At 38.8% G+C, this 26,319-nt stretch overlaps 1 protein-coding gene across 2 annotated transcripts; it reads right to left on the bottom strand.

Moving 5' to 3' along the window:
• LOC135239691 (zinc finger and BTB domain-containing protein 7C) lies at positions 1-25,604 on the bottom strand. Of its 2 annotated transcripts, none has more exons than XM_064308557.1 (3): positions 25,424-25,604; positions 5,686-6,948; positions 1-4,484 (listed from the first exon to the last, which is right to left on the bottom strand). In XM_064308557.1, exons 2-3 carry the CDS (start codon positions 6,930-6,932, stop codon positions 3,878-3,880), a joined length of 1,854 nt encoding a protein of 617 aa, XP_064164627.1. In that variant the 5' UTR covers positions 6,933-6,948; positions 25,424-25,604; the 3' UTR covers positions 1-3,877. The 2 variants fall into 2 exon arrangements, with proteins under 2 accessions (XP_064164627.1, XP_064164626.1); XM_064308556.1 differs by lacking the exon at positions 25,424-25,604 and adding an exon at positions 14,119-14,409.
• Between the last annotated feature and the right edge of the window lie 715 nt (positions 25,605-26,319).

The raw sequence follows: 26,319 nt of genomic DNA, 5'->3' as shown, positions 1-26,319 counted from the left end.
AACTGATTGAAAAAATGCCATTTTATTTTCTTGAACAGTTTAAAATTCATATAGTCGTACTGTTTTAGCAGCACAGGCACGTATTTCTGGGATAAAACATTGTACATATGTAAAATCTAATTCAAACTGAAGCTCTGTCTCATGTTAAGACTGATAAAGTGCACAACGCAATTTTAATATATTCATTCAATTTGTTGCAAGAAATTTTCGGCAGTTTAAAGAAAAGGTGACAGTTAAGCATCAAAATTAGTGCAAATACACTTTTTCCACATTTCAGAGCACAGTCCATATGTATATACAAGATAGATAGACTTCAGCGTGTTCGATAGACTTCACTTTACTGGAGAAAAGCAAAAAACAATCCATGGAATGAACTGCGTATTGAAGAGATTAGATTAGAATATGTTATGTTATCCAGAGAAAAATTGATACTGTCTTGCAACACACCAATTTAATACATTTTTGTTAATGTGTAAAAAAAACAAATAAAAAAAAATCTTTTACATTTTGGCCTAAGTCACATTTCTTTGTATTGCAATATAGATATTTAAACCTTTTATCTTGTCTGGAGGCTAGACAGTATATTAGGCCCAGGCCATGAGAATTTGTACACTTCCTCTAGTAACATCTTGGGAAAATGTATTTTTCTGTAAACACAATTAGTAGTTATATGGTCCACCTTCTGGAATGCCCTTTTGATAACATGGTTCTGAAAGATAATCTTCTGGAATGCCCTTTTGATATCATGGTTTGGAAAGATAATATGAATATTTTAAATAAGAATTGTCCAGTTCTGTAGGATTCGTACCAAACACAAAAGCACATGCTCCCATGGACTGTACATCTAATAATAGGTCCCAGACCCAGAGGAATATATTTTAGTGTCTTTATAAAACATTGTAACAAAATATAGCCAAGGTAAATTTAAATATGCATAAATAGAAAATATTTTCCATCTCAATTCAAACCAACATGAATTTCACTATATTTTTTAAAGAACAGTATATAACTGAAGGGTGCACAGTGCCCCTTTCATTTACTAAGGCAGACAGTTATACACAACAAAAGTAGCAATCGCTGTTAAAATTTTATATGTACAAAACCCATTTAAAAAATGTACGCTTCTCAAAGAAACTGAAAACATACCACAACATTGCTTCAAGTTTGTGAATTTCCACATCTTTGGATAATTCCCAGTTATAAAAACAGAGCCCAAACCACTGTACACATCAAAGCTGGTTGAAATTTCTGTACATATTATATGTACACTTTTGCAAGCTAGATTTGTGTGAGACTGAAATTACCATAGAAAAAACTGGGGTTAAATTGTAATATGTTCAATTTATATACCAAGCAACACATGAATCTGGCAGCACTGAATTGTTAATTTTCTTAGAAAATGTCTATGAAGGCTATATAACACATTTACACAGCTGCTGGCTCATTTATCTGGTATCATACTCGCTCGCTAACCGATATGGAACCTAAAACCTTTTTCTTTACATTTTCAGTATTCAGTCACTACATCTTCCAGATATGGCAGCATAATTCTATTGTTGCAGATGTTTTCATTATAGCATGACATTGATAACATGTAATTTTTGAATTTGCAATGTTAAGTAAACTTTTCCATCAGCTAAATGGGACTTTTACTGTTGCGCTAACTGGAGTGTATGTACCATGTTCACACATTTCCAAATTGCACAAAAGTTGGTTTATGTTGCATTACTCTGTGCCTGACGGAACATGATTTTATGGTTAAGATTCTTAAAATTTTGAAATTCTGCTTGTCGCCAGGTAGCAATGTTACTGCTGCCGTGAGTGTTATATGAGAGCCACAGAATTTCAGCGACTACAATATATCAGGAGCTGGAAAGGAAGGAAAGATGGTAGGACTGAGTCCTACAGTTTATACTTTCTTCTTATTTTTATATAGCAACGTTATTGATACAGTACAGACAAGAGAAATCACCAAAAATAGCAAAAATAGCTTGTTGGGCAATAGAGGGCAGTAGTTTAAACTGAAATCAATATTCTCTGAAACTCTTATAATCTTACTTGGGAAGTTGGTGAACAAATTTAGAAAGGTTTACAAAGTTACATTCCTGTTATTTTTTATTTTTTGTGGCCTGGACTAAATATTACTACAACCATACCAATGCTGTATACAGGCTAAAAGACAAGATGTGGGTAACATGCAGTAAGTCTGTCTGTAAGTTCAAATGGCAAAAAAAAAAAAAGTTTAACATTTTTTCCACAGCATTACAGCTCAGCCCATTCTCACCATAGCGCAGCATTGCTGACACACTATGCTAGCTTGGGTCCTCTGTTCTATGCCTGATTCAGATGCTAGACTTCAGCTGTGTTTTGTTTTTACTTATTTTTGCATTATGTCTTATGCTCCTTTTTCATTTGTTGCTCTGAAAAAACAAACTATGGTCATAAGTCCATATTTATGCGCCATATAGAGAAAATTACCAGCACCAGTCTTAGCTGCCAGACTTTTTTTTGCATTAAAAAGTATTTACAGATTACAACAGAAATAAGATGTGTGAAATTAAAGCTGTGCAGAAGTCTTCCTGAGCTTTGTTTCTGAGCAAATGTAGTCACCTGGAACACGTGTTAATTGAATTGTTTTGGAAAGATAGGAGTTGTAGGACAGATAATAGCATACCTGTTATACATTCATATCTAGCTCATCTCCCATAGGTGATTTTCATCATGTGTTCCATGGAGGTTATTAAGTAAAATCAACTGGCAAAACTAACATGTAATCATATGCAATAATAATAGAACAAGCAATGTTCTCACACCAGATTTAGATTCTATCTAGCATATGAAGCACACAGCTTCTATATTTAGATATGAATTGTTCTCATAGAAGGGTAGCGTGTTCATATATCCAGGAGAACCTGCATCCTGGTTTTTGCTGTTGTTTAATCCATTAAGGAGGAATTAATACTGCTGTTGCAGAGAAACTCATCAGTTATCATACAGACATGCAAGGATTTGGGATTAGTTTAATGAGTTTGCTCACAATATTGGTTGTGTAGGTTTGTGTCAAATAAGACCATGATGTGGCCTGAGTGGTTTTGTTTACATTGTACTAATTGTGTTCCATGAATATGTGACACTAATATTTCTTCAGAAGGTATTTCAAAAAGTCTGGGGTGATTTTACTTTCATTATTTAATTCCAACTTAATTTATTGTACAGCATTATTGAAATTAGATTTTTTTAAACAAACCACAAAGTGTCTAATTGCTAGTGGCTGAATATATGAGTTTCTTGTCAATCAAACCCCAAAAGTTTATAATAATCACACAACAATGTGTTTGGTAAGAGTTGTCAGTGGTGTGGTAATAAAGTTTGTATTCTCACCGAACATATTATAAGAAAGGGGACCATTTGGATCCACTGACTTCTGCAAAGTATGCATAAACACACAGTCTGGCTTGGCTTCAGGTTTTTATACCAAATTTCATATTCTGTCCATCTATTATGTTCATGTCCCTGGACAGTGTGTTCCATTGAATACAATTTCATATGAAATAAAGAGGAAATACCTGCAATAATTTTCAAATTGTCAAAATGAAGGAAACGTTCAGAATTATTGACTTTTTTTTTTTTTTTTTTTTACAAAATAAAATTTACAGACGTTTGTAAATATCACATTAATCATTTACTGTCAGATGGTAATTTATGAATTACAAAAATATTTACTAGTTAAATTGACTTCTCATCCAGTCACTCCTTAAAAAACAGGTGCATATAAGGTGCAGTTTGTGATGTATGAATGAGACCCATTATCTCAAATGTGAAACTTCCTAGAGGCATTTATTGCAGACATCTATGTAAAACAAACAAAAAAACACGTTTAGCTTGTTGCCGCTCGACTGGGTGGGATATGGCCCAGCCTCAGAGCCCAGGGGTCAGAGGTCGGGGAGTAGAAGGGCTGATGGGCGAGCATGTCCTCGTGTGCCAGGGCGAAGGTGAACACTCCCCTCTTCCTTTCAACCTCTTCCACATGGTTGCGCTCTGACTGTCTGGTCTCCACACTCTCCCTGCTGTTGCTGTCCAAGTCTTCAAAGCTCAAGTTCCTCCCACCCAAGTGTCGCCTGTCGATGAAGCCGGGGTCCGTGATGCCGTGACTTGCCGGAGGAAGCCTGCTGCCCACCGAGTGACCCTTGTCTTCATGGTGGGCGGCCGGGGGGTAGAGTAAGTTGGCCGAGCGCCAGGCCGCAGGCTTGCGACCGCGTCTAGGGCGGGAAGCGCGGCAGCTTTGCCTCTTGATGTGGCGATGCAGGTGGTCAGAGCGGGTGAAGCTCTTGTAGCAGTGCTCGCACTGGTAAGGCCGTACCCCTGTGTGGATGCGCAAGTGGTTCTTCAGGTCGTAGTTGTGCACAAATTTTGAGTTGCAGTGGAGGCAGATATAGGGCCGCTCCCCTGTGTGCTTACGCATATGGATCTTCAGCTTGTCTTGCCTGTGGAGACAAAAATCAACAAGTCTGAGTCTGGGGCTTATTCACAAAACTTAGCTACTCAGAAATAATATTGCACATTATGGCCCCTATTTTGGCGGCAGCAGTAGCACAAACACACCAGAATTGCTCATTTCCTCCTGCCCAGATGGAATATTTTTCAGTTCAGCCTGGTTTACTAACTTTGTGGTCTGCAATGAAGGCCTTTGCGTCAACATGGGTTGGGCAGCACTATAGGGGGTGTGTCAATGAAAACTTTAGCCGCCAAGCCCATGCTGATGCAAAAGCCTTCATTGCACAGCCTGTTCTCATTTTGCAGCCATATACCTTAGTTTAAATGAATCAACAAGCCAGCTGCAATCAGGATATCATATCAACTGTTCTTTTCAACATCTCCTTTCCGAACATGCATCTTCTTTTAAGTAACAATATCAGAGAATTTAGAAATTTGATTCTTTCTTTATATCAGAAAGCAGTATGGAGTTTATTAGTAGTGCCAAATATTAAGGTTCCTGAAAGGACAACACAATGTGTCCTAATGCGTACAACAAATACAAATAAATAATACTTAGGTATGCATAGACATATGAAACACAGGCAAACTGATCCACCATACTGGAAGTGGTTGTAATATACCTTTCATAACATTTTCCTCTTATGTATTTATAAGCATCCTGGTAATTAGCTGTGTTTCTGTTGCCTATATTACAGCACATCTGCTGTGTAACTGTTAGGTCGATGTCACTAATACATTTTGTACTTGTTCTTGCAATAATAGAGTGATCATGCATATGTATTTTGTGTGACAGTACGACTCACCCTATGAGACATTCTTTATATCAAACACTATTTTTCTTAAATTTATTCTTTTGCAATAGTGTCGAGACATACCACTTTGTGTAACTTTGATAGAATTTGGTTTTGCTTTCCATGGAAAGTGATTTTTTTCAGTTATTTCAGTGAGGTGATTTTGTTTAACTCAGAAGTAGTACTGTCAATAAATAAGTGCTACAATAATTACAAATAAAGACTTTTCTTATATACTGGACAGGAAATATAAAAATATTGAGCAAATGTACCGAAATTGAGTTTGAATTATATGACATATATCTGGTAATAGGAATATAGGCAAAAATACATATACATACAGGTTTGTCCAAAATGGCATTGAACATTTGAGAGAAACATAGTCCGTCCCACTAACCTGGTGAAGCGAACCTCACAGATGTTGCACATGTAGGGCTTCTCTCCAGTGTGGGTTCTCATGTGCCGTGGTAGTTTGCCTGCCCCCTGGATCACCTTGTTACAGATAGGGCACTGCTGCGAGGCCTTCGGCTTCATCTTCCTCTCTTCCTCCAGCTGCCAAGGGGGAAATAGGGAGCCGAGATGGGATGCGCTAAGGAAGCTCAGGTATGAGCGGAAGTCTGTTTCATCTTTAATGGGCCCAAAATGGGCCTCGGCCCCCATACCAAGGCCTGCGCTCATAAAGTCTTTCAGGAAGTCACCGCGTAAAAGACTAGGGTGTATCTCCTCCTTCAGCTCTTCCTTGATCACCTCTTTCTTTACTGCTAAGTCCAGTGGCCTGTTGTCCAGCTCTTGATGGTACAGGTGAGGACTAGGGTTTGGGTCCAACATCTGAGGAAACCCTGGAAACTCTGTGGTCCACATGGGAGGGAAAAAGCCTGGGAGGAGTGGGGAAAAGCTTGACATTCTGTCAGCGGCAGACATCTTGGGGTACAGGCCTTCCTGCAACAAAGATTCAATGGAAAAGTCCTTCAGGGTTCGGCCCTCTAGGCCTTCGGAGTCTGTGGGTTTCTCGTTGACCTCTGTGACGTCATAGTTTCTCAGTATGTCTGACCGGTCTTCCTGCTGGGAGGTGCTTGGAGTGCATTCCACGCTGTCATCAACCACTTGGTCTTGATTCTCTGAAGCCCATGTCAACTTCTCGCTGGCTTCCTCTTCAGGATCTTCAGGGTCCTCCTCTCTTGATTCCTCTCCTTCCTCTTCTGCATCATCGTCGTCATCGTCTTCCTCTTCCTCATCATCTTCACCCCCTCCTCCCCCTGTGTCCATGATCTCCAGGCACACGTCAATGATGCATGGGATCTCCAGCATCTGGGCCGCACTGAGGATCTCTTTAACATTGGAAGTGGTGATGGTTAGCGTGGAAGTGTAGGCAAACTCCAGAATGGCAGTCAGAGATTCTGGGGCCACAAAGTCGATCTCATAGACGCTGTGCTGATCGCAGTCCATTCCGACCGTGAAAAGCTTTTTGAAATACTGGCTGCAGGCTGCCAGGATGGAGCGGTGTGTGCGATACTCTTGGTCACGGACGATGAGCACCACGTCGCATAGCAGGCCATCTCGCCGCTGCTCGTTCAGACTGCAGAGAACATCACTGCTGTGGTTTGGGAAGGGAATCCCAATCAAGTCATCCTCTCTGCAGGCCATCCTCTCACCAAAAGCTCTACAAAAAAGAGAAGCAAATGGCATTTATTCAGGTCTGAACTTTTATTCAGGACTTATCTTTCCTGGAAGTGGAGTTTTATGCTTGATATTAATGTGCTGTCCCAGAATTTCAACAATTTCATGAGTAGTAAGACAAGCCATTTGCTCAGTTTCTTTCCTTTTCACACATTTAAACATATGAACATACATAAAGTTAAAACAGCATCATGTGGCAACTTTCCCAAAATTAGCTATTATTTCTGAGTTTCCTTCATGCTTCAATGCAATCATGAATTTTTATTTATCATTGGGACTGTATTTTATATTTATCATGTTTCCAAAGATATCAATATGACAAAATGGTGGTGACAGCTTTGTTATCCAGATCTGCAATGCATCCAATACACTGAACAGAATCTGTTCTTAGAAGGCCTCTGAAGGCATTTAAATTCTCCTTATTTTGTTTCTTATCATAGCACAATAAAATATGTCCTCAGACAAAATGTATAATTAAACGCACTTAGAGTAATTGGAAAAAGTTTCCCTATACAACTGCTCACGTATATTGCACACAATCCTGTCAGAATGGATTCTTTATTACACAGCTCTTGATGAATATGGCAATTTGTTATATGTATCAAAGTGCTGAATATTTTCTTCTCTGTTGCTAGGAAACCACTGCAACAATTATCTTCTAAATGTACAGTTCTGTAAAATGTCAGCAGACAGGGCACATCTTACACACACTGTAGAGTGCATAATGGAACAACTTTTGGTATGCACTTGGCTATGCTGATAGATGCTCTGTATCCTCAAAAACCTTCACATAACAATATATTTTTAGCACTAGTGTTCCTAAACAAAATATGAAATCTCAGCAAAGCAGAATGTATGAATTGTTCCACTGTCAAAGCACAATTCTGTGTAAGAGCACCATGGCTCTTACAATTTCATGTGAGGGCACCATTTCAGCTGTGTCGGCCTTCTGTCACATAAGAGGTTTGTCTATTCATGACACTGCTATTCATCAGAACTATTCATCTTCAGTAAGGAAAGGACAAATACCATTGGGCAGAAAACTCTTTTCATTATCAATTTGCTGTAGTGACAGCCAAGCTATAGTGTTACCTACATTTGCCACGACGGAGGAATGTAGAGGGGAGAGAAACTGATGAATGTGTGGGAGAGAGTTGGATGCTTTACAGATGTCCTCAAAATGGAGTTTGGATCTCAGTGTGAGGGACCTTGAGAAAAGGATCCTGTCCCCCTTTTTAAAGACAGGTTGAGTAACCATGTGGCCGGCTGCCCCTCCCTGAGAAACGCAGAGCCAAGTCAAACAGCTGCAGGGCTAAAATAACAGGCTCGATAAGAGGGCCCAGCCAGGCAGAGGTCTCCCTCCCACCCTGGGAAGACGCGCCCACTGAGTGGCCTTGAATGCACAACTCTTCTTGTTCATAACCAGCAGAGGATCTGAAGAGGATGTGCCACAGAAGCAGTGGGGGAGGAGGACGCTGGTTCTCACCACAGCGTCCTGGATCACGATTCATTACAGAAGGTTTAACTCTTTGTCTCCTGGCCAATGTAGAGGGTGTAGCATGCAGGGGCATAGAGAGCTGCCATTTTCTGACACGGATAAATCAGACTTTAGGGATTAATGTCAAAGACATTAAATCCCATGGGGAAACATTACACACATGTGCTTAATCTTACAACAGACAATGTTTTTTGTAATTGTGAGGCTTTATCAAAATGATTCATTTGTTTTTATAACAAATCAAAATTCCAGACCACACAGATGACCTGATTTCAGGTAGGCAAGAACAAGGTACAAGAAAGGTAGCCATGACAAAACCCAACTTGTTTTTTGGCATGGTTGATTTTTGCCTCAAGGGAAAAGTGAAGAAATTGATAAATAAGTAAAATGCTGTTACTGTAGGGAATACATGCAGGGCTTCCCTAATACACCGCTCTACAAACCCTTCCGATCCTAACTAGCTCATAGCTCATCCACACAGTGTCTGTGACAGCAGGCCCCAGCCTCAAGCCCTGCCGCAGTGCAATCACTGCAGGCTAACACAGGGCTGTTTATTACTCTTACCGCTGGGAGCTGAGCTAATGATACAACCCCTGTAAGGAAAATAATAATCTGATGTTTTAAACGGAATTTTAGCAGACTGTTTGGAAGTTAAGTTAGGTTACGCACTGGAGACAGCAGAGTAGTTGCTAGGGGTGTACTTCCCATTGAATCATTCGGCACTAACTTAGGTTTCTCTCGCTGACAAACAATTGAATCGTGTCACCCTCATAGCGTTGCTGCTCAGATTGGGAACTCCAATTAAAAAGTACAGCCCTGTGCTCATTCTGAAACAGTACGGCCTTGTTTCCTCACTTATATTCATGACAGTAGGCTACCATTGAAGGAGGCACCACTGTATGTTGCGTAGCTCTGCAGCACCAAAATGATTTATGTATGTACGGACAGATGTAGATACCGCTAGATATACAGTTTGTACAATATATTTCCTGTATATGAATCACAGTCTTTTTAAGCATATTCAAAGAAAATAGGAGAGGCTGGCATTTGAGACATTGCCTCGTAAAACTTGAGAGAGGAAAAGAATTTCACAATGACAGATTCTGTACATTACATTAATTTAGAGATGTTATCCAGGGTGACTTAAATCTTGGAGAAACACTGCATTCACATGATTCAAATGAGCAACAATGCCAGACATTTCCAGACCAGGGAATATAGTTATAGATACTGTAGAAATGGAAAATCTTATTTATTCTATTTTCTTAAGAGATGCATCAGACCCAAATTGCTTTCATGAAAATACAATGTGCCAGTTAATATCTGAGATGATCATTTTTAGGGGGTCAAGCAGTGAACATATTGCATAACTATTGTAATGTTTCTTGATTATTCTTCTTTTTTTAAATGGCTATAACTCTTAGATGGTACCATGAAAACTTATTTTGTAGTGCTTGGAGGAAATTGCTGTGAATATGGTGCAGTTTGGCCACATGATGGCGCTATAATGAGTGAAATCTTTATAAATTTTGAAAGGTCTGCCCCATACCCCATTTGACCTAGTGTCTTGAAATTTAATACATAGGTCCCTGTCCTCATAATAGAGAACGTATTTGCTTCAAGGTGGCATAACCTCTGCAAATAGATCTTCTGCCATTTTGAAAAGCACTGAAAGATTTCATGAACCTCAAGTCTGACTGACATCAAATTTGGTACATTTTTCTCAATTATCCCCAAAAATTAGTTTTGAATATTTTCCCTAAAAAAATTAGCCATTCAAATTTATGTATTTATGTGCAATGATCTTGATACACAGTGAGAAATGTGTGAGTGGATGGGGTGGAGAAAAATGCAGCCATTCATGGCTATTTTGATGTAGGTTCCTCTGGCTGGTTATCTGCTAAATCTGCTGGATTCACAGTTTGCAACTGGGCCATCAGATTACTGGTCGTTATGTGATGGCTGAGCTAAATTATGCAAATGACTGTCTCTGCTGACTCTTCCTATGAGCTGCACAGAATCCAAACACTTTCCAGTGATTACTTTTCAGATGTTCTGGAGAGAAACTTCTCATTGTTGGTTGGGTCAGTGTTTTATAGCATTGATGCTACCACGTAAGCGTCGATAGGCTCATTTGTAAACAAGTAGCCACTATAGAGGAAGAAATGTATCATGGCAATGGCCATACAGTACATCAGATGGGTGAGGGAAGTGTTCAGCAGGTGAAAAAGATCAAAAGTTCGCAGCTGTTTGTTAACACTTTTGAATGCTAATCTTTCTCAAACTTGGGCACTGTTGCAAGGGCTTTGTCATTAAATAGATGATTTCAGCATTTTCAGACCTTTTTTGATATGTCGAAAAAATGTAAATGTGTCTTCCCATGGCGCATAGCAAACATAGACATGGAACTTGGTACTGTATGTTGAGTCATTGAAGTAGCATCTTTGCAGAAGTAAATTGTTTTGGGAAATTGGTCCAAAATGGCTGAAGAACCACCAAGCACTATGCGGTACATACAAATTAGAGTACAATGTGACATATCACCATAAAATCTGATTGATGTATTGTGCCAATTTTAATTGTTATAATCTAATTTGTTTAAATATATTTTGCCACTAACACCTGCAGACGTACTGCTTAAACGCCTTTAACTTTAAAGTCATTTAAAAGTAAAGTAATTAATTCTTTAAAAGAATCACAACTTTTACTAAGTTTTAAATGTTTACAAACAGGAACATTTTGTGGACCTCTTGAATTTTACAGGAAGGAAATTAACATTTTAAATGGCTTTCAAGAAGAAAAACAAAGCTCTCTTTCACATATACCCATAGTAATCAGTTGAACCTCTGCTCTATTTTAATTGCTATTCAACAGATACTGCATGTTAATGTGTAGCCCTCCCCACTTACTTATGCAAAAAGTGTTATTGGGGCAGGGATTAGTCTGCTGTAATTACAGTAGGTGGCAATGTTACATTTGCATTGAAATCCATTGAAGTTGACTGCTTCACAACCATACATTTATTGCTCCAGTGTCCTTCAGTTTCTCCTTTCCTTCACCTTTAAACCAACGAGTTACTAGTACAATTCAAAAAATGTTTTGTCTCAGAAAAAAATGAGTTTGCAAGATTCTTTTTCTAATATACTAATATGCATTTGTTATTATATTGGTTGAGCAATTTGTCTTGAAATAATCGATTTTGCTCAGCATGTTTAGACAAAATATAATTGTCTGTCTTCCGTGTTTTCTTTTTTTTAGGGAGGTCTCCCACCTATGTACCTTTACTTTTTATGATCTGTGTAGCTGAGTCAGAAAATAAAGTTACATTAAGTTGGAGTGCTGTGATTCTGAAAGGAATATTGTATGTTGAATATTGTATGTATAGCTCTGCAATGCATGAATGACATCACCTGTGTCTAGAGCACCAGGCAAATTTATCTCTCCTTCTATATGCTATACACAGTAGACAGCAACTACATCACTTGTATATATGGCACCAGTAAAAAGTATTTTTACTATTTGAGCATATATGCTACACAGATCACAGCAACTACATCACTTGTGTTCAGGGCTCCAGTCAAGTTTTAACCAATAGTAGTATAGTGGTAGTATATCAAACAGGAAAGCAATTGAATACCAGATGTAACATACCTCGAAAATTCTGTTTAAGAATAAACTATCCAACAAGTGCTTCCAATGAAAAAAATGTTGTTCAGGGAGTGCAAAGAGCTGACACTTATAGAGTGAGGTTATTTTTCATAATGTACTTTCAAAGATAACATGTTCATGGGAAGACAACACAAAGGTTTAGCGCTAGGATCTATTTTGAGCTTACATACCTTGACTAGGAGCCGGCTAAATGAATGACACAACCTAGTAAGTTGATATCAACTAAGGGTCATGCAAAAACTACCCTGTACGGGAAATTTCTTTTTAAAATTTCCTGATTCGCCTGTTAGTCAATTGCCAAAATACTACGGGAAATAAACCTATAGATCACTCTGTAGAGCCACGTCTCCAAAATTAGCTCTCCTTAAAGTTCATACACTGACTTCTTAGTTCAGGCAAGTTTATGAAGCCAGGTTTTTCTTTTATGAACGATGGTAGTGTCATACCCATTTACTAACAAAATTTTTACCTATTTCTTGAAAATCAAGTAAAATAATGATCAGAGGGACTTTGACCACAACAGGAAAAACAACGGCTCTGCTATTCCCTCAAGACTTCACTGACCAGTTTGCATTGACTGCTGAATAATCAATCCATGGGTTTATGACTTACACATGCTCGTTGGCACACATTCATAGTAGTGACACTGAGGTTCAAAGCATGGACACTATCTTACCATCTGGATCAGTGGCCTGCTTACAAAAGGAAACATGTTTTTCTTATTTGATACACCACTCAGTAGAACAACTACTAATTACTCCATTATTTCATCACCATGTGAAAACAGTCTGCCTTTTACCTTAAACCCCAAAGCCTCCTTTCTGTCAGAAGAATGCATACTGTGCTATGATAATTACAAATATAATAACAGCCTTTCCCTTAGTTTTGTGGCAGGTGGAGTAAATCCTCATAATATGTGAGTAGGTGAAGTAGAACACTTTGTAACTCAGGCCTGGTAAGAACCTTAACAACAACGTAAACAATAACACTCCTACCTGGTTTAGATTCTGACCCCTCCCTTCTGAAATATTCTCTGAGTCTAAAGAGGGAGGGGGTAGAAACTACTTACTTTCATGAAGAGTATTTTAAAATATATATTACTGCTTTTTCTTTCGTTTAATTTGTATACTATTTTAAACAGTTTTCATCTTTATTTGTTTGGAAATTTAATTATTGTAGTCATCTATAACTAAACAATAATGCCTCAAACATTAAAAGACATATGTAGTTCATTGTATATTTTTTCCTCAATATAAAGTAGTCGACTCCAATCTATAATTGATTTAGGCAAATTTCTACAAATACATTATAATGAAAATACATTTTCAAAAACGATTTCATTGCTGTGTTTTTCTGCTAATCAACAGATTCCTACCTGTTGACAAATTTGATTAGTACATTAAATCTTGAATCTGGTGATACAGAAATGAGACTTCAATAAATAAATACTTTATTCTTATTTGCTTGAATTTATCATTCTTATATGCTTGACCTAAACTAATGGATCTAAAAACCTTAGATCCAGAAGAGATCAGACTGAAACTATAGCTGCTGAAGCTAGTTACTCATAAAAATGTTTGCATTTTGTACATTCTCATCAGTATTTTTATAGTGCCATCCATTCCTTTGTATTTTTTTGAGATGTAAAACTAACTCTGCAACCTAATTTTCTAGCAATACTAGCTGCAGCGCTGTCCAAATACTTATATGAATCATCACATTACCGTTTCCACAGACTGAGCTACTGTCACTGTTAGCAGCAGACACCTGGTAGGAACACAACAGACAATCTCTCAGACTCACATACCCCATCTCTGCAGACATGCAAACAAACGCACGCATTCACATGCTCACACACACGCTTACACACACACACACACACACAGACACGCACACACACACACACACACACAGACAAGCACACGCACACACACAGCAGCCCTCACCTTTCCACTATGTGAATTCTGGAAAATAATTACTACCCACCTTGCCTCCCCTCTCGTTTTATCCAAAGGCTAAAAGGTGGTTCGCAGTGACCTTTCTCATTTCCTCTTCACACCATGGAGGAGCCGAGTTTCCATTCACAGCCACCTTTTTATCAGCCAGCCATTCAGAGAGAGAAGGAAATATCCAGTAACACCCAGTGAAATGGGTAAGTTGCAGGGAGGAATGGCAGTGCTCCTCTCCAGAAACAGGCTGGGGAGGAATACTGGAGCGGAGGAGAGGCAGGCTTGTTTTGCGCCTCAGTAGGGAGGGAGAGCAGCAACACTGCAATGTGGAGATGTCGCACCGCTAGTTTTTATAGCAGGGTGGGTAGCTGAAAGATAATAATACCCCATCCTCCTCCACAACACAAGTTAAGCGCAGTGTGTAATAAGCTCATGGCTCAGACACCCTTTGATTTAGGTCAGACAAAATGAATTTTTAGTTTTGTTAGAGTGACGTTGGGCAGGGAGGGAGCAGAGGGGGGGAACTGGAAGGGGGTACTTTTGAAAAGAAAAATAAAACAAAGCAAGAAATAATTTCTTCAGCATATTCACCCCCCGATCCTTTCCTCCAGATGGGACAAAGCAAGTTCCAGAAATCACACGCCATGGCTTATCTCCTTTAAACAGAGCTTGTGGTGGAAATATTGTGTAGTACAGTAGTGTAATAGAACAATGCTTCAGTGTAGCAATGTCTTTCAATAATAATATGAAAAGGAAATATTTCATATTATAATAATACTTGTCCAAAATATATTGCTTGCAATTTCTAGTAATTATTGTTATTATTATTATTATTATTATTATTAGTAGTAGTATAATTAGTTGATGTAACTGCAGTAGTAGTGCTGTTATTATGCATAATAAAAATTGGGGATTTCTGTAAGTTTTTGGCTCTTCACGACCTCCATCATCCCACTTCTTGCCCTTGCTTTCCATTAATTAGTTGCCAAGATGACTATTTTTTACAGGTTTCCTTCTTAAAATTACTGCATTTTTTCATAGCTCACATTCATAAACAAACAAAAGTAAAACCCCTGTTTTATGCCAAGCCTATTGCAAAAGTCAAAGTGTAAGTGAATAGGCATATATATGTGATAGTTCATCATATTCATAGGCACCAGATAACAGATGGGTACCTGTGTTTCAGTAAATGTGCTTAAATTAGGAATTACCTGGTAGAAAGCCATGTCTCTCTGTTAAAAATTATTTTGACAATTATATGTCCACTAAACTTTTTTTTACTTTATCATGGGCATACTAAATCTGTAGCACTTGCATTTGTATATCAGCCCTGTTCTGGGAGGCCAAGTTTTATGTGAGTACAGAAAAAAAATGGAGGAAAAATCCTGTTAATTGTCATATAATTATATATGACCCCTAAATATTGTGGTTTATTTTATTTTATTTTTTTTCCCTGATGCAAAATGTTCACTAAAATAAGAACTATTTATAGGACATATACAATTCATTTGTTTAATTTAAAATATTATAATTACAAGGTCAATAGGTCTTGTCAGCTGCTGCTGCATCACACACACTCACACACACACACACTTGCTCTCGCACACACACATGCACACACACACATACATCTCAGATATTTTGACTGAGTCCAGACAAACTGTCCAAGTGGTAAAAGTGGCCAGTTAAATGTTTGAGGCTTTAACATTTCCTTTTGCTGAAACCTTTTGGTTAATTGTATTGTCTTTCAGCTAATAATTAAATCAAACTTAGAGCTTCAAAATCAACCAAAATTCAGGCAACACAGCCAACGTCATGGAATGACAACTGCCCAAGTGTATTACTGAAATGCATTATTTCACCAGAATAACTAGTGCATGCCAGTGGATGCCACCTTTAATAGTGAGATCATTTCATTAGTAAGAGGAAACTGTAGCCATAAGGGCATTTTATGTCCTGTATTTTACTTCTGTTTTTTCAATATGTGTATAGTGATATTGAAGATCTTTTCAGCTTGTTGTAGCCTAAATATTCATTTAGCAAAAAAAAAAAAAAAAAACTCATTAATAGTAATAATAATATTGTTGCCTTTTAATACAAGGCAAATACCTGATAATTTACATCGGAATACTGTACAAATCTCCTTCAGAGATTTATTGGAGAAGGCTATATAAACACTACTGGAGTTGCACATCATTCATGATGGTTGGACTTTTAAGATCATTTTGGTCAGTTGTTACTTTAAAACTAAAAAAATATATAATAAATATGATAATGTTTTAGTTTTTATAACACTAAGTAATAGTAATATCCATTCGATAAAAATGTGATCATCATCATCATCATTTGTTGTGATTGTTATTACTATTATTATGTGTTAAGATTTTGTTAGGTAGTGTTAATAGAATGTCTGTGTCCCCTCTTTGTGAGTCCCCCTGTACATCAATGCAAGACACTACCGATTGTTTACTCATCACAGTGCTCCTTAGACCTCCACATTAATAATTCAAATTACTGACTTCCTGCGGCATTCTGCGCTGGCCAACTGAGTTTTTAAGGCCACAGGCCTACCTAACATGTCTATTTTACATTTAACATTAACACTTCTCTCTTTGCTAACATTATTTTACTACTACCAAATTAACCTGGTGATTGTATAGGTATATATTACAAATAAGTTACAGCATGGTTTATTGTTTAATAGACAAGTTCTGCCAGCAGTGAACTAGCAGACTGCTCAAAAAGTTCAAAAACTTTTCCGAAAGAGTTTCTTTTTGTTTGATTAACATACATGACAACTTGATAAATGTTGAGATCGATGAATGTGTGTGATGTTTGTGGCACTAAAAAAACCCATTTGGCATGAGCAATGAATCCCCTTTCAATTGAGATATTTCCGACTTAATTTCAAAATCGAAGTCTGCCATTCCTAGCAGCACTGAGTATAACAGCTTTTTAAAAGGAAAATACGATGGAATAGGAAATTTGGCCAAAATCATGTTTTCCATTTGTGGGGGTGTGCTGGGATAAACTACTGTAATTGCATTATGCTCAGCGCACCCCAGGATGGACTGCCCGTTTTAAATATTAGCATGCGTATAAGCAGCTGGATGTAACTATTTTCAGTGGGTGGTGCATGCAACTCCATGGCAACTCCCTCGCACAATAATGGGATTTTTTTTTTCTCGTTTTGACCACGTGGTAGAAAGGTACAGTCACACCCAGGGAGTGGTTATAATGAGGTGGGTGTTTATTACGTAATCACCAGTAACCTATCAGGAAATAGGGGGAGGTTTTGATGCAATGGAGGAAACAGGCTGTGAAATATTTTGTTCCAATAGAAATATGTGTGGAGCCTTATTAAATTTAGCCTATTCCGTGCATTCTTTTTTTTTTCTGCAGAAGGCACATCAAGGGCAAAAGCATAACCTGAATGTTTATTTACATGGGTGTGTACCTCTAATCAGAATATGCATTTCCATGATGCACTTGCATGAGTGTAAAAACCACCGAGTTTCTCATGTCAGAATTGGGCTCATAGTGTATATTAATTAAAAGTAGAGTGCACTCATACATTTACATTTGGTAAAATATTTGGTCACATCAGGTATTTTGCATGTGATCATCTTCAGTTAATTGAGAATCTTTGTAAGCGCACCAAGGTTAGTTCAGAGGTAAGAGCATTAACATTGTGTGCTTGACATGGCCTTGTTGCTAACCTTGATGTCAAACTCCAATTGACAATCACACAGAGGAATCACCTGCCATATTGCCCTGAATAAGTTAGCTGGAGGTCTTAGTGATTAAATGATGTGAGGTAAATATTTTGTGTTGGATTTCAGGTTAAACACGGTTAAAATGGTTGAAATGATCAATGGTAGGCTAGGATATAAAGAAGTACCAGTAGTCATGACTCTGGCACTGCCAAGTAAGTCTTGTTTTGAATCAGACTGCAGACTGCAATGAAACTGAACAGTGCCAGTGGCCAGTTGTTGTGTTCTGGCTTTCCTCTGTAGTGGTGGGTGTTTACATAAAAAGCTAAGGGAAGACAAAGTCGTTCTGCTCTTCAATTTCAAAAGGGAAATGAGCTGTCTGGCTTGTGGAGTTGATGAGTGAGAATAGGTTGAGAACCTCAGCACCACGCTTTAGAATTAGGAGCACTGAAAAGGTCAGCAAAAAAGGCAACTTTTTTACCCTGGCCCATAGGTTTCAGTCTAATATCTGCCTGGTTCATTTGACTCAGCAATGATTCTCTCATTAACCTCAAAGTCCTCTCCTCTGGCACTCCCATTTACACATGAAGCACTTATTTTTGTGACATTCTATCACAAGATTCAGATGCATTAGAGCATTTCTCTCGGTTTCTGTTATGTAATGTTTAATTGGGAAGATTTTGATTTCAAGTAGCTGTGGCACAGCTGGCTGGTGTCAAACACACAAGTTTCACAAAAAAAAAATGTGTTTCAAAAATGGTGTCACAGTACTATAAAATACAAAAAGTACTTGGATTTTAATTAAGCTTTTCAGTTATATTTGAGGTTACAGATTTTCAGCAGAACCCTAACCAATTAAATCAGTTATTGAGCTAAATTGTCTATAGTCTGTATCATGTGTAATATACAATATATTACATTTTGGTTCTCGATGGCTTTGGATTTAATGTGGTCGATTTGTTATGCATGTTTGCAGATAGTTTCCCCCTGGGTGATTTCAACCCAAGACCACAGACTTATTCTTGGTGGTTTCAGTGTTTGTAAATGGTAACATTTTTTATATACTGAGATTCGACTCAGAATAAATAAACAGAAAGCCCACTAAATGCTAGCAGACCAGCTAGCCATGCAACCAACATCACACAGTACTGGTTATCAGAACTGTCAGCCTGTTGTCATAGAAACCCACTGCACATATCCATGTTTTGGATTTAGTACATTGACTATATAATGGTGCTCAAACACCAAGTAATTCTTCATTTTTCACTGAATTGTATCGTCAGTGTTGCAGGAGTAAAAATGGGTCTAAACCTGTTTAGACTAGTATCTATGTCCTTATATGCCCTACACAGTCTACTGGAGTAAGGTGCTTTGTTTCTTACCGTTATGTATAATTTTTCATACTCCATCTAAAAAGGACTGCTGTTAAATCATGTAAGACTACACAAGCATTTCAAGTCATTGTAAGAACAGGGAGAATTTGTGGGGAATAGCATCAGTATACAGTTCCAATTTGCTAATGCAGCTTATCATATATTGTAACTCAAGCCTGCTTATATGGGTGTATTCACGCACACACACACAGACACAAACACACAAATGCAGTCGAAGGCATGCATAAACACACACACACACACACACAAACACAAAAATGATGTCGCAAGCATGCACACACACACACACCCACAGTATGTACCAAGTCTTTTTTTGTAATTCATCAGCTTCATAAACTAAGAAAATGGCTGGTCTTGATAATTTACCCCTCTTTCTCTCAGAATAGACATTTCTCCATTCTCTATTCAAAAATCTTTACAGCGTATTCACAGACATGCAAGAACTATGTTCTTCCTCCTAAATAAAAACTGATGCAGGTTTTTTTTCTTCCATATTTGCACAAGCTTCCACTACATTAAAACTGTTAAACTTATTTAGAAAAGTTGTGCTGCCAAAAAATCTTGAAATATGGTCCAGTTCAGCTGTGCTGCTCACAGAGGGTATGTGCAGTCTGTTCACACCCTATAAGCTGAGTAAGTGTTGAGTACTGCAGTACCTAATTGCTGTCACACATGCTGTTCCTGTCATGGTAGCCTAGTGTGTGTTCAGCTCCATATCCAATTTCCTGCTCTGTTAGGTTTTCTGGAAGAAGGGCTTAGGGGAGTCAAGTGTCTAAAAAGTGATTGGAAAGAGTTTAGAAAAAAATCTTTAGATGATATCTATGGGGTGCAGCTCCACCAGGCCCAGTCCTGACAGACCTCTCCTCCTTTAGGAATCATATGTGTCTTACCACTCCTAGCATTTTCATACATTTTGTGTTTTCTGTGAGAAATACAATTGAGCCTCCCTGATGAGTCAACATAAAATAAGTTTCTGCATTTAACCCTTTCTTGCCACTAGAGAATTTAATATATCAATTAATCCTCTTTCAATAAGCTGTCTTTACCAGATAGATTCAGTCAAAAGTCTATGCATGGGCAGCAGATTCTCACCTCGTAAACCAACAAAGGAGTTCTTAAAGATTAGTTTCTTGGTGGAACCACAAGCAATGTGACATTGAAATATAGTGATTCTACATTCCTTGTCAAAGAGATTCACAGCTACCACAGCTATACACAAATATTATTCATACTTTTCTACTTCAACGCTGATTCTTTACATTTGGATTTCTATGATATAAAGCAATCAATTCAGGTTCTTAATCAGCGCTCTTAATATCCTGGAATAAAAGTGCCCCAATTCCTGCTTACTTGGTAACTGGATGCCACAGAGACTGTTGTATGATTATGTTATTCTGGTGGATAATTTTGCTTCACTATCGGGAGGTACTGGTTAATACTTTTCTCGCCTCTGATTTTCAATTAGGATACAACTTGAATTGACATTCAGCTCCTTAAACTGATTGGCTACCTAAATTTCAGTGTTGACATGATGTGCTAACATTCTTTGTTCCAAAGACCATTCTTTTTGATGTTGACAATAACTTTTTCCCATAAAGTAAATGAAAATGAATCAAAATGGCTACCGATCAGGCAGGTTCGTGGGTAAAGAGCATGTTGAGATCTATTGGATTGATTTCGTGCCTCTAGATTGCATCAGTATCGGCTGCGGCCCCTGTACTATACACGGCTGCTGCTATTTTGTGCTCGGGTGGATGGTCCCACTCCACCTCCTCGCCTGCTGCTCCCTGGGAAGCCTGGGGTTGTGGGAAGGCTGCGGGCACCCCCACGGCTCCCGCCTGCCAGCGCTGCCCTCCGCAGACAGGCCCACGTTTCTCAGACCTCCTTAGGTGGGAAAAGCGTACTTTTCAGCCCTCCAAGGACAACACAAACACCCCCACAGCTCCAATCTTCAAACTGCAGCAAGGTCATTATCGCTCCACAGCAAACAATCTGCTGAGATTGAGGAGGGAGGGTCAAGACTCATTGTGTTGACATATTTATTCTTCATTTTCATAATTTTTTGTTTCCCGTTATTTGTTTTGTTTTTTGAGGGGGGGTGTACAGGTAGTGCAGAAATAACTGCAGATTTACATGTAGTATTCTGAAAGCCAGTTGATCTGCCCTTTTTTAATATGCAAACACTATTCTTCGCAGCCATGTTTTAATACAAAAGCCTTCAACATGATTTAATATGTTTACTATGTCTGCTGGGACCTCGGGGTGAGCAAGGACATCTTGTCCATGTGATAACGAGGGGGAGCAGATGATAGCTAGAGTGGCTCAGATTGCCCTCCAGCACTCTGGCACCTTCTAATTAAGAGCAGTCGGGCTTGAGGGCAGAGGAGACAGATGCCTGTCAATACAGCTCCTCGCAGAAGCCGTGTCAGGGGCTGCCAGCGCAGAGGCTAGCAGCCGCCTCACCTGTTCTCTCCCCCCCCCCCGTCCTGTCCCCGCTCCGTCCCACAGGCGACCCGCTGCCCAGGCGCTTCTCACGCATCAGAGCCGATCCGCGCCTCACTCGGGTGGGCGAATCGATGTGGCCTCTTTATGAGAGCTCTAACCCACACACTTATCTCTTTTAGTATGATCCCTCCTCTCCTCACATCAGTGGGTGGACCCAGTTTGCGAGCAGCGCCTTTCAAAGAAACGGCTGAATAAATGTGCTGGGATTAATGCGCGTGCCGCAGACACGGGCGGCCGCTAAGCGTGCTCCCGTTTCGGTTCTGTGCTAATTCCCCGCAAACATCTCAGAATTCTGTCTATGACGGATTTAGTCATCGACCCCGATATTCTCATTTGCCCAGGGACAGGATGGAAAGAGAAGTCAGTGAGTTGCCAAGGGTTACACAGACTATTTTTGTTAGCACAGCCACACTTCACAGGAAACACCTACGTAAGTGTAGGGTCTGAATTGCTGCAGGTATATGTACATGGTGCTCACTGCATCACTGAAATAAAGTCACATTTGGCATTTAGCGTGATACTCTGTGCCACAAAGACCACAAAGGTTAAATGAATGGAATGACACACATGAGTTGATATTCTGAGATATGTTGTTTACAGTCCTTGATATTAATCGTACATGTTTACATACGATTCATTTGATTTGTAATTTTTTTTTTCTGCTTACAACCAAGTTGGACTATGGTAATGTCAGTTAACATTTGATGCCTTTATCAATTTTCTCCTGATGGGTGAAGCAAAAGGTAAGGACAGGGAGTGGGTGACATTCCCTTGTGACTAATTGCTCTGTACCTACTCTTAAGTATGCGGCTCCCTTTCAAACTTAAGTTCAAGCAGAAAGACCTCTGGGTGTGTGTGAATGTGTGCCTGACAGTTTGAAAAGGAGCTGTGAGTAATACAATGTACACAAATCCCAAAACTGGAATTTTGGCACAAAGCTTGCCTCCCACCCTCATCACCCTCCTCAAACCTCCTCCCACCCTCTATTCAAACGTGCTCCTCCAGAGCTGGGCCCAGCACTTACTCACTCAAACTGTGCCTCGGTTGCTATGGAGGAGGATCACACACTTTCACAGAGGACATGGGACAGCTTTATTACAGAGAATTATTATGATAAACCATGGGTTTAAAGTGCAAATACAGTGAAAATGTCAATATGCACAATTTACTCTCATCCAAAGAATAATTTACCTTCTTAGGTACTTTATTTTGGAATGTACCTAAAAAGACTTCAGGTCTTTCAAATAATCCCCTGACTGTCTGCAATTGAAGAAAGAGGAGTTTGCCAGGAGATATTTATGATATTACATCAGAAATGGCATTACAGATGTCAGTAATTTTATTTTATTTTTTTATCATCAACATATCTTATGAAAAGACCAAAACCAATAATGTTTATGTCCAACTCTCAAAGAATTTATCCTATGAACAATTATTGTCCATCTAGCCAACGCCAATATACCGGAAGTCATAGAACTCCATTGTTATCCAAAGAAATATTAAAACAAAGAGACATACTGTGGCTTGGTCAACATAATTCACCATTACAAAGAACCTGGCCTTTCCTCTTTTTACTGAAACAGCTTTACAAAGTGACAGAATTGCTTTCCAATATGTGGAAAATAGTTTGTTACGACCCTGAAATACAGAAAACAGTTACCATAAAAAATAACAATTTGCTCTGTTTTGAAGTAAATTTGGTAAGACTTCACTGGCCATGTTTTTGTAATAATAGGCCGCATTTTCTGAAAATGAAAATATATCCTTCAGAGCAGTATTTAATGACATCAGGGCATAGCCTGAATGGCTTTCCTGGTTGATTGCTAAATGGGGTGGGACAATGTGAAAAAGCACAGAGTTGGGCAGAAACATTTTCAGTTTTGGTATTTGGTAAAAAATGAAAATGACGGGTGTTATCCTTGAATAATTTCCACTATACTGTACATATTCTTCAATTGACAGATTATTTCATCATTCCTTTTGTGAACACCGCCCCCCCCCTCCACAATTTCCATAAAATGTATAATATTTACTAAAATATTTATCAATACTGAAAAATATTGTCAGAAATCAATATTTTTATACATGCAATATGATGCATTATATGCATATTTGAAAACAAGTCATTTTTAGATATATTTAAAAATGTATTCCTAATATTTTACATGTAATATTTTCTCATTCTGCGGTTTCATAAGGCGATCCAAGATTAATTTTAATAACTGATGGGCAGCATATGTAAGAACAACACAAATTTTATAGACTAACTTGTGTGCCTAGTTTGAAAACTGGCAGTGAAAAATAGCGAACTATGACTTTTAATTAGCATACAGATAAAGACTCAGTGTGTACACAGTTCCCACACGCTATAAAAAGCTAGGTAAATAAAGGCAGACTGCAGCATAAATGTTTGTGAACACACCAATGTAAAAGTATCCTTGATTTAACAAAGGAGCTCTTTGGAACAGGCTCAGCTGTGATAAACCGGGTCCGAATGACTAAAAGCCAGGAGGCCTTTCATTCAAAAGACGGAGGTGTGGTTATTATCCTCAAATAACCCTTCCAATCAGGCTCTGTTTTGTGCATAGTTTGAATGACGACACACGTTTGGGCATTAATCGTAGATTAATTACTGAAGTGTTGAGCATGTAAACACAGAACCCTGATTTTAATGTAATTTATTTAGATTGCAATATGGTTGCACAATGAAAAATATAATAGTCTCATATTTTGAGACATATATACAGTTCTAAAAAAAGGGTAGAGGTTTGATTCATCATCCATTCCTGATAGCTAGCTGTGATTCTGCTGTATAGTCATTCCCTGCTGCAGAAACAGCCAGTGATGTTACCTTAAACTTTAAAATTTAAGCCAGGGATTTTGCAATCTTGAAGTTTCGTATATATATATGTGTGTATATATATATATATATATATATATATATATGTACACACACACACACACACACACGTATATATACGTGTGTGTGTGTGTGTGTAAACATAAAACCATTTGTTTGTGCAGAGCCCAGAAAGTTCTCAATGGAAAATCAATTCCATCAGACCTAAATGGCTACATTCTCTGGTATAATGATTAGAATATGTATACTTTTCAAGTATTTCTCTGTTTCTCTATATTGTTTTCATGATAGCTCACTAAATGTGAAGGACTAATCTGGTTCAGCTGCAATACCAACAAGTTGGCTGACTTAATTTCAGCTCAGTGCATGCCTGGAGGTTTTGTGTCATAGCATTCACTATACAGTCTCATAAAACACATTTGTATGACATTATGTATTACATCACAATAAAATTTCAAGGAAAATTGGAATTAAATTATGAAATGGCCTATCTAATTGTCTTCGTCAACAATATTTTCTTAAATGTAAAAAACCTCTGCACCACAGAATTAACATCTCCAGTTGCCAGAGGGTACGTATAAACATTGACCTGAACTGGGTTAGCAGTGAGCTCAATTAATCATATCGTATGTCCTGGTTTCTGAGAATATAGTGTATTCATGGCACTCCCCTTGTTTGAGCATGTGAGAGATGTGGAGGCGACCCAGCTTTTAAAAACAATCCCACCACAAACGGGAGATTAAACCCAACAAAAAGAAGCCCTACTGTACATTTGAAAGCATACGAAGAGAGCAGCCTCTGCATGACCTTAATAACTGCCGTCGTCAGTTACACACGAGAACGAGGTGAAGGAGGAGAGACATTGCTGACCTGGCACACGCACGCTGAGGTTCCGGTCCTGTTTCTCCCCAAGTCCTGTCAGGATGAAGAGCCGTATCCTTTCAGGCAAGAGAAAGTGAGTGAGAGGGAGACAGAAGAGCTTGATTTTTGTGCTGGAGGTGTGCCGCTGATTCGTGAGAGGAAGACAATCCCTTCCACTAAACAGTTACATAAAAAAAGTGTGCACCCACCCACCAGCAACCCCTCCCTCCAAAACCAAAACTATTTGGCACCGTTCCCAACGTGTCCACCTGTGCTGCTGAGAAGATAATGACGCGCCCAGCAGCCCAGCCCGTAAGCCTGCTCCCGGGTCGCGGCTGTTCAGCGCTGCTTCAACGTACAGCAGGGAGACTATGGGGGTTTGGGACCAAGCTACACTGCCAGAGAAGAGAGAGAGAAAAAATGAAGAGGATATGTGAGGTGTGTGGGTGAGTTCATTGGCCCTGACTCCTGTACCTGACGCAGAAGCTGGTACTGACACAACTCTGCAGTGCAATTTTCTTTTCACATTTTTCATAGGGCATGGTCACAAGTGTGATTAGGGAAGTGGCTGATTCAACAAATGAGTATCTCTCCACATCCTGTGGAGTAGCGTTCATGTCTTCAGTCTCTTTTCATACATAAATTGACTATAGCAGAAGACCCACGATAAGGTATTTTATAGCATTTAATGCCACGCACCAAAGGACTTCATTTGATTGTCTTTAGTATTTAATTCTTTAAATAATGAGGCCAAGCCTGGTATATGCTGTATGTTTGTGTATGTCTGTGGGTGTATGTTTGAGGTTAGCTTGGTCTTGGTGAGCCATGGCATATTCTCTGGCATTAGTGCGGGCCAGGAACTGATGTGGGATGGGGTGTAGCAGCCAAAGTAGTAAAATTAAATA

Source organism: Anguilla rostrata, chromosome 14 (genome assembly GCF_018555375.3).
Source record: "Anguilla rostrata isolate EN2019 chromosome 14, ASM1855537v3, whole genome shotgun sequence".
NCBI classification, from domain to species: Eukaryota; Metazoa; Chordata; class Actinopteri; order Anguilliformes; family Anguillidae; genus Anguilla; species Anguilla rostrata.
Note: the sequence above shows the minus strand (reverse complement) of the source record. Positions and strands in the feature narration are given on the sequence as shown.